Here is a 9,757-nt window from a genome sequence, read left to right as displayed (position 1 = left end):
CAATGTCTACCAAACATAGCATTTGGGCCAAGCAAGGTGTACACAGCATGGGGGCTAGGGCTCTTAGCACTTTGGTATGGGATGTGTTTTGCACACAAATCATGTGTGTTGCATGTGTGTTGACGTGGAAGTTTGAGTAGATAGATAGATCCACATTGAGAGTAGGTGGGCCAACATAAATGCATAAATGATATAACTAAGTTGGACAAAATTAATAAAAAGCTATTATATGCAGCTAAGAATATTCGATCCTATCTAATAGATGGAATCTCGCAACGTATGAAGGGAGTGCGCCACCTCGTCTCACAAATTTAGCGAGCGTTGGTTGTCGCGAGGATGGACTTCATGATAACTCACTCTCTCTCTCTCTCTCTCTCTCTCTCTCTCTCTCTCTCTCTATATGTGTGTATAGGCCTATATATATAACAAGTCTCTTATAAGAGACTCTCATCTCTAGACTCTCTCTTTCTCTCTCTCTCTCTCTCTCTCTCTCTCTCTCTCTCTCTCTCTCGTCATGTGGGGATAATAGCTACAAGCAGAAGAAGAAGAAGAAGACTGACTGTGAGAGCGCTCTCTCTCTCTCTCTCTCTCTCTCTCTCTCTCTCTCTCGTCATGTGGGGATAATAGCTACAAGCAGAAGAAGAAGAAGAAGACTGACTGTGAGAGCGCTCTCTCTCTCTCTCTCGCGCAGGCAGAGTCAGAGCTCCTCGCTTCTCTACTAAGGAAGAAAAACAATGGGTACCTTCCATTTTGCTCTCAAATGATTTATTTCCTTCAATTATTCTTATTTTTGCTGTTGCTGGCGTTGTCTAATGCTGTATTTGATGTCATTGCCAGCTACAGGATCTTGTGGGAAGATTAAAGTGGGCATCAATGGTAGCGTTATGCTTACTGGCACTGACTGTTATCTTTAAAGAAAACCTAATAATATCCATAAACTGACAATCAATGGTAACGTAACGTTGGCTGGAGATGATAACCCACAGACTGATTGATAATCAACTTGATGGATAGTAAAGAGTTGTGTGTCACCCATTGGGTCTTTATAATGCTAAAAACTGAATGCATATGATCAATCTGATAAATAGAACAAATTGATGCTAAAAACTGAATGTATGTGATCAATCTGATAAATAGAACAAATACTTGTTAGTGAACTCTGTGTGTGTGTGTGTGTGTGTAATCAGATTTAAAACGTTAAGAATGTATATGATCAAATCTGATGCATTGCTTAGTCGAGTCTTGACATCAATTAAGTCTGATAATCACTGCATGTTTTCTGATCAGGGTTTGGCAGAATTGGACGTTTGGTTGCTCGAGTCATCTTGGAGAGAGATGACATAGACTTAGTTGCAGTCAACGACCCTTTCATTTCCACCGATTATATGGTATGCAAACCTTCTTATATTTTTGTCAATGCTCAATCATTCTAAGGTGCTTTGCATGATCTTTGCCAGGCTAAAGATGATTGCCCTATGATAGCCTTAATCTCATATTCATTTTTAACATATATGATGAGTTTGAGAATTTGCCTTGCATGCTTAATCTCTTATAATTACTTAAATTTGTACATGATGAGCTTTTGAGCCTCCTTTTAAATTGCGGGATTAGGCATATATGTGCAGATATGATAGTGTCCATGGGAAATTGAAGACTGCACGTGTGGAAGTCAGAGACCAAAATACACTTACTTTTGGACATCATCAAGTAAAAGTATATGGAGTAAGGCAAGCTCACAAACTCCCATAAATCATTCCCATAAATCATTGTTACTAGTATTTCTCCAAGACGAATTAGTCGAGTTGAAATAAGGCAAGTGTGAGATCTCATTGTAGTTCTCAATTCTAATTTGTTAGGGACCCAGCTGAGATCCCTTGGAGTGAGACTGGGGTCGAGTATGTTGTGGAGTCCACCGGGGTTTTCACTGACAAAGATAAAGCAGCTGCCCATCTTAAGGTTGATACCAATTCATAAGAATCGGCATTGATGTAATGCAAGTTCATTTTAGTTGGTAAAGCATGTGGATGGAAAAATATTGGCAGTGTAGGATTTGCATTCAAGTTTGAGTAAATTTTGTTTCAAATTACATGTGTGATACGAAGTGCCATATGATCCTTAAGTACTCTTAGACTACACAAGGTTAGGAAGTAGCACATTCTTTCTTGCCACACTTGATGTGCTATTTTGATATATTATGCCATGTAAATGTAGGGTGGAGCCAAGCGTGTGGTGATCAGCGCTCCAAGCAAAGATGCACCTATGTTTGTAATGGGGGTTAATGAACAAGAGTACAAGCCCGATCTCGCCATTGTTTCAAATGCTAGTTGTACCACAAATTGTCTAGCGCCTCTTGCTAAGGTACTTTCTCTAAAATGACATTGTACTTGTGGCAATGGGGTTTATCCAATGTGGCACATTGATATGGGTCAGAGAAACCTTGTGGGCTTGACATGCTTAACATGAAAACCATTGTGGATGTAATAGGTGAAATCATTAACTTGGCTTTGATTGGTGCATTGCTTCGTCGTTAATGGAATTTGATTGTTTTTAGGTTATACACGATAATTTTGGCATTGTTGAGGGGTTGATGACCACTGTTCACTCATTGACAGGTTGGCAAGTTTATATTTTTTCTATTAGTTACATTAAAGTTATATTGGAGAGTAGCTAAAGTAGTGAATTCAAATGGTCCCAGTTTAGATATTGCATTGAAGCCTTTTATCCATTACCATTGTAGCTACACAAAAGACTGTTGATGGTCCCTCAAACAAGGATTGGAGAGGTGGTCGTGGGGCTGGTTTCAACATCATTCCTAGCTCAACCGGCGCAGCAAAGGCAAGTTGATTCATGGCTTAAGATTGTTAGGAGTCACAAGCAAGTGACAATGTTAATGAGCACCCAATTTTTTCTTATTAAAAGGCAAGCACAAGCTTATCACTTGTAACATGAATAAGGTAAGTCCTAAAAAGATTGACGCGCAATGTAGTTATTATGAGCATATAAGCAAGGCTTGAAGTGTGGGACATAGATCAATAAAAGGAACCAAGAAGGCATAATATTAAAAAATGTTTGTTTGAACTTCATTTGGTTTCACTAAAAATGCCAAAACAGATATGAATTTCATTTAAAGGGACAGTGCACGAAAAGTTGTTCATGAATATTTGTTTTAAGCAACTATTTGCAATTCTTGAAACTTAATGTATGAAGAGCAAATACCATGTAGACAGCTTATCAAACTTGAGATCTGTTATCATTGTGGTTAAGGCCGATCGAGATTAATGTTATGGTTATATAAGCTTATAATCCTATGTCATGAGAACCTAGAGCAAGCATGTCTGGATGTGAGTATGTTTGAAGTCCATTAGTATGCGAAATGTACGATACGACAAAGGAAACCCATTGCATGCTGACATAAGAAACCCATAGCAAGCATGGAGTAGTCTTCTTGTTAAGAGCCTTGTGAGGTCTCATTAGTGTGTGCAAAAGTCATTAATTGGATGGTGTGAAAAGATTGATTAAGCCATGGATTCAAAAGTCTTGCAATTCAATGGTTCATTAATGCGCTAATGATCAATACCATTGAACTAATACACTAACTAAAGGATTAAGGGTGTGTACAGTTGAACTAATTAATATACACTATGGTGGAAACTATTGGATGAATACACGAGAGCCGCGTGTGTGTGTGTGTGTGTAGGCTGTCGGCAAGGTCCTCCCTTCTCTGAATGGAAAGCTGACGGGGATGGCCTTCCGTGTGCCCACAGCTGACGTGTCAGTCGTGGATTTGACAGTGCGATTAGAGAAATCTGCCTCTTATGACGAGATCAAATCAGTGATGAGGTCAGTAAAATGACCCAATTCGATGCAGCACCAGTCATTTTGGAAGATTAATATGTTTAATTATTAAATAAATACTATCCACAAGATCTCTCTCTCTCTCTTCCCCCTTCTATATATATATATATATATAATATAAGTAGTATTAATAGCACTCATTTGGCATTTTAACTTTGAACACTATGTTTACATAACTAGTATTAATCACATTTGATGATTATGTTGAATTAGTAGTATTAATCACATTTTGAGGTAGCCTCTTGAGTGTGTTAATTACAAGGGCTTACTATTAGTAGTTCATTTTTTAATCATAGGAAAGGACCTTTCATGGGTTCTTAGTTGTTTGCCATTTGAAAGCCTTCCAATATCTTGGTTTCTTGACACATGTTTTCCTTTCCTATGATAACATTTGCAAGATTATAAATGTTTCTTTTTTTTGCTTGGCCAGGCGAGAAGCAGAGGGAAAGTTGAAGGGCATCTTGGGTTACACTGAAGATGAATTGGTTTCTTCTGATTTGATAGGAGATAGCAGGTAATCAAGAATTTCCCAAAAGGAAATAAACAATCATTATAATACAATTGCATTTTGTTTTCTAATACTAATTTTGCAACGATCTTTTGCTCTCAGGTCAAGTGTATTTGATGCAAAAGCTGGTATTGCTCTCAATAACCATTTTATCAAGATTGTGTCATGGTATGACAATGAATGGGGTTACAGGTATCTCCTCTCTCTCTCTCTCTCTCTCTCTCTCTCTCTCTCTCTCTCTCTCTCTCTCTCTCTCTCTCTCTCTCTCTCTCTCTCTCTCTCTCTCTCTCTCTCTCTCTCTCTCTCTCTCTCTCTCTCTCTCTCTCTCTCTCTCTCTCTCTCTGTGCAAGGTAAAACCTTAATAGTATCTACTATTTGGTAACTTATTTACCAAGTTGTCATGTGAACAATTTTTTGTTCATTTCAACAACTTGAACTTTTATTGTCTTTGTTTTGTAGCAATCGTGTGGTTGACTTGATCAAACACATGGCATCTGTGAATTGAAGCAATCTTTTGCTCCTTCAGTCAAAGCAACATTGGAGTCTCATATCCTTATTCACTACTAAGTTATACACGTGGCCCATCCATCCCAGGTGTTTCAAGATCATACACATGGCCCATCCATCCCCAAGTGTTTCAATATAATAATGTATTTCCTTCTCTTGTCTACTTGCATCGAGTCGCTCCTTATGGATGCCCTACTCCTTTTAAATGTTCCTAATAGAATAACAAGTTATTCGTTCATACATTTGATGTTCAATTAAGTACCATGAAGTTTTAGAAAACACATGTTTCCTTTGTGGCTTGTTTGTTTGCTCATTCTCATACATGATATTGATATTGAAATGTCTAAAACATTTGAGAATTACTTGTTTCGGGCTACTTCCTCGTATAAATACTCTTTTTAAAGATAAACCTCATATGACTAATTGAAATGTCTTGGAAGTCTAAAGTTCAAGTGCTTCTTAAAAACATCGTAGGACTACTTATTTAAATGTCTTGAAGTGAGAGATCCAACAAGTCCACTTGTACTATAGATAAACCACAATGGATAAACCACAATGCAAACCAATGTCTTTGTTTCAAGGCCTTTGGTTTAGCCCTTGAAGCTTTAACACTTCCAAGTCTTATATTTATGGTGGATAGACAAATATATTAATATCTAGTTTAATCCCTTATTGAGCTTTATATTTTTTATGATTACACAAATAGACTAAAATCTTATGTCTTTATTATAGGGCTTGATGATGACCTCCTTACAAGAAAGTATTGTGCATGTCAAACTCAATAAGTTAACACACGCACAAGGTTACGTGAGTGGAACACAAGCTAAGATGGATTGATGATTTCCAAGTCTTATATTTATGGTGGATAGACAAATAGATTAAAATTTAGTCTAATCCCTTATTGAGCTTTATATTTTTTATGGTTACACAAATAGACTAAAAGCTTATGTCTATTTATGGGGCTTGTTAATGACCTCCTTATACAAGAAAGTATGAGGTGTATGTCAAGCTCAATAAGTCAAACACAAGCACAAGCTAAGATAGATTGATGGTTTATCATTGTAAGTGTGATTTGTGGTGCCAATGCCTCCAAACACTGAGAAAACAATTTAGTTGGCTTCTCGACAATCAAAATTGTGGAATCCAAAGGAGATTTATCATAGATTTATCGTAGAAACACCCAAAGAGCTGAAAATTGGTTTTAGTGAGTTTCTTTTGCCTACAGAGAAGTGACGCTTTGAAGAGATGTTTTGTAGGTATGGCAAGGCTTTTGCATTTCATTCACGTGAGATTGGTTGGTTGTATAGTTATACCTAATGGTTTTATGGGATCAAGGGATGTTAATTATTCTCTCCTAGGTTAGTATATATCAAGGCTTGATGTGGCTTAGCCTTGGGAAAATGGTCCTATGGGATCAAGGGGTGTCAATTATTATATTCTAGGTTAATATATACCAAGCTTGAATGTGGCTTAGCCTTGGGACATGGCATGCCCTCATATTCCAACAATGAGACTCAATATATCAAATACTACATTTGTCAAAGTGGATTTATGATTTATTATTGTTGATGTAGCATGTCCTTAGGTGATTAAACAATGGTACATGAAGAATTCCATATTTGTACCACAAGCCTATGTGTGTCTCAACCATTGGGGGGGTAGTGTCAACATGTATGAAGACATTTTGTACTATGCAATGTTGACTATTCTAAGGCCTATAAGTCCTTTTTTTTAGCATCCTTGTTATCGCTTGAGTGTGGGCTTGATGTTCTTAAAAAATATTGCTCGTGGGCTAGATTTCCTTAATGGGTGTGGTTTGACAATGGATACTATGCAATGTTGCTTGCTTGTTTACCAGGACTATTATTGTGGATTAGTGTTAGGCTGTGGGGAGTGAATGTTTCTCAATAAGCGTAGTAAGATTCCATGTGCATCATATCAAATACTGCATAGGAACATATTTCATAACTAATTGTGGCACATTTTTCCATGTAACCTTAATTATACACCATCTTGTAATTTTTTGTGAGGGCTTATTTACACCCCTATTTTATGTTTCTATGAGGACATATGGTTTTGAGATATTTGACTTAGCCACTTGTCCTTACTTTTGCTACATTAGATTGGTTGGGGAGGAAGATTTAAAGTCTGACATCGATACTTGTTTCTACAAATTGGGAATTCAAGGAAGCCATAGTAGCATGATATAACTTAGCTCTTGAATCCCCATAGTAGCATGATGTAATTAGCCCTTACAAACTAGGAATTCAAGGAAGCATATTAGCATGATGTAACTTAGCCTTTTGGTAGGTCCAAGATCATGTCAAAGGGAATTAATAACCTTATCTAAGGCATAAAGGTGAGGTGTAGCCTTACATCTTACACTCAAAGCACTTTGCACCTCCCATGAAGGTGTAGTAAGTTGTATTTTATGGATGCGGGTTTGTCCTTGTATGATCAAATTTTGTGGGGTCCAATTTAGGACTATTCATCATAAGAACGCAAACTAACATTTGGTGCTAGTGCTGGTTAATATTTTGCATGTATGTAGTTTAGCATTTTGGTGGTTGGAGCATTAGGCATTATGGTTCTAGGCTAGAGTATTAAGGAACTTAGTTCCTTAACTAAGTAAAGCTACAATGTGATCTTATTTAGCATAGGCCACTCATGATCAGGCTAGATGAGTGTATTCCTTCGATAAGAGTGGGGCTAGGGAGAACGTGCTCCTTTTGGAGGCACTGTTTGCAGCAACATATGTTGAACATAATGGAGAGATGTTGACGAAAAAATAAATTTAGGCAACTAAGGCAGCAATTTGGAATTGATGGGGAGGGAATTGCAAAATCACTCGTGCAAAATAAAAGTAGAGAGTAGGAACATGCAAAATAGAACTAGTTTTTCCACTTGTGGAACTTCTTGATTTGTAGAGGCCTTTTTTAAATCACATGATTTATAGAAAATTTGTGGATGTAGCAAATTGCAAGCGTACCCCTTCTAACTCAAGGAGATCATTTAAAGAGCTCATCAAATGTAATCCAAGAAGTAATCTCATAAATGCCTCACTATATGTACAAATGTAAAAGAATCATCGTCTTTTTTCCCATCAAAAGAAAGGGCACAGTATTGTACATTGAAGCTCCGACTCAAGCATGCCCCTCAAATGTCTTTTTTCCCATCAAAAGAAAGGGTATAGTATTGCACATTGAAGCTCCCGACTCAAGCATGCCCTTCAAATGATTACTCTAACTGAAAGGGTGGGTAGGTTGCAAATTTAATCTTGCAAGAGCTTTTTTGTGGCTAGTTACCACATCCAAGTCACACTTAAATTGATTAGATGTTCCTTAAATAATCAATTCTAAGTAATGGCCATTAAAAGGATTATTATGAATCAGTAGCCATCATATGCCTCTATGCCCTTGTAGGATGGAGTAGGTACTACAAATCCAATTTGCATGAGACCATCTAGACTGGTCAAAAATGAAGGTGACTACATCTTCGAAAAGAAAATAGGGTGCTAACAACTCTGTCATGCATATGCTTAATATATTCCTAGTATAATTATCCATCTTCAAAGTCTTTATCACCTTGTAATCCACACTTGAATTTTGTGCTCTTTATTGTGTATCGCCAAAATATTTGACATGTCATCTTTTGCTAGCAATAGTATTTCTTACATTTAATATTCGTGTAATTTCTTGTTGGCAACTCATTAATCATGTGTCTTTCATGCCCATCATGAACACTTTGGGTATAGCATAATATTTTGTTGGATCCTTTCTTAACGTGATCCTAGTAGGGTTCTCATATCATAAACATTTGTTAAAAAACACGTCATAGAAAACTTCATTATGGCTACATGAACTCAAATTGGTGTCAATGTATGTTGTATCATTGCAAGTAACTCCTCATGTTGGGAAATGTCATGAAACTCAAGTTTGATTTCAATCTATGTTGTATTATTTTAGGAACGTGCCACCCTAGTAGCAAATATAAGCATGTCAAACCATATTGGTACAAAGTAGTATAGACATCATTCCAATGTGGTATCACATTTGCTTCAATTGGTAATGAAATCATATGCATGATTCTCAACACCATCAAATTTATGCATTTCAGAATCCCCCCTTTCTCTTTCAAAATTCCAACTTATTAAAGCATTCAATCAAGAAAAAGTCAATTTGCTCAAAAGACTCTTCCATTTGACTCTAATACGAAAACATTTCTCCAAGTTTCAAGGATTCTTCATTAATTCTCGAGATCATGTCACACATTCATTACCCACTAAATATATGGTACTTCTAAGATCCCTCGACAATTAGCATGCGATCACAATTTACAATTGGAGTCTAACAACTCATCTTAACAAGCTATGCCTTCCTCCTTTTGAACAAACAAAAGTTCTCCCATGGTCCAATAGTTGTTTTAGTTCTAAGTTGAGTTTGTTTTCTTCTCACAAGCATGTTGCATACATTCATTTCGCAATAATGCAAACCCCTAAGATTACATCCATCTCATGATCAAAGCTTCCCAACTTTGAGGAAGTATGATGCCTTTTAAGAATTGACATCATACCTTATAGCTGTAAGGATAGCTTTGTGGCTAGAGAATTACGAAACTTACCCAATCAAGCCAACTTCAAATCAATAGTTACCACCTTGGGTCTCTTCTCTTGGTGCAATTTCTCAATTTTGATCAAATCAACTTCAAATTGATAATACCAAGCTCTTTTCTAGCTGATGAAGGAAGCAATGTGCAGCCACCACCCAATAGTTTAGTTGTCAATCACAAAAAGGCTATTTATGCACGCATCAATGGATGCAGGCCTCGTTTCACAAGCAAAAATAACCACCCGTCTTTCAACATCAAGCTTGAGACATGGGAATGGGG

At 37.0% G+C, this 9,757-nt stretch overlaps 1 protein-coding gene across 3 annotated transcripts; it reads left to right on the top strand.

Moving 5' to 3' along the window:
* Positions 1-420: 420 nt before the first annotated feature.
* On the top strand, positions 421-5,151 carry LOC148017567 (glyceraldehyde-3-phosphate dehydrogenase, cytosolic-like). 3 transcript variants are annotated; one of them, XM_087662630.1, is made up of 13 exons: positions 421-607; positions 686-738; positions 838-876; positions 1,288-1,388; positions 1,612-1,727; positions 1,857-1,956; positions 2,212-2,358; positions 2,552-2,612; positions 2,738-2,835; positions 3,698-3,840; positions 4,286-4,369; positions 4,466-4,555; positions 4,823-5,151. In XM_087662630.1, the coding sequence occupies exons 2-13, from the start codon at positions 735-737 to the stop codon at positions 4,866-4,868; spliced, it is 1,029 nt and encodes a 342-aa protein (XP_087518756.1). In that variant the 5' UTR covers positions 421-607; positions 686-734; the 3' UTR covers positions 4,869-5,151. The 3 variants fall into 3 exon arrangements, with proteins under 3 accessions (XP_087518756.1, XP_087518757.1, XP_087518755.1); XM_087662631.1 differs by having other exon boundaries at positions 421-609; positions 682-738; XM_087662629.1 differs by having other exon boundaries at positions 421-610; positions 687-738.
* Positions 5,152-9,757: the final 4,606 nt, after the last annotated feature.

This window comes from Lygodium microphyllum, chromosome 22 (assembly GCF_053477565.2).
Source record: "Lygodium microphyllum isolate KBCC chromosome 22, Lygodium_microphyllum_v1.1.10, whole genome shotgun sequence".
Lineage (NCBI taxonomy): Eukaryota > Viridiplantae > Streptophyta > Polypodiopsida > Schizaeales > Lygodiaceae > Lygodium > Lygodium microphyllum.
Note: the sequence above shows the minus strand (reverse complement) of the source record. Positions and strands in the feature narration are given on the sequence as shown.

Coding starts and splice junctions, on each gene's coding strand:
- LOC148017567 (XM_087662630.1), top strand. Junction 877..1,287: donor GATTAAAGTGGGCATCAATG/GTAGCGTTATGC, acceptor TTTTCTGATCAG/GGTTTGGCAGAATTGGACGT. Junction 2,836..3,697: donor GCTCAACCGGCGCAGCAAAG/GCAAGTTGATTC, acceptor GTGTGTGTGTAG/GCTGTCGGCAAGGTCCTCCC.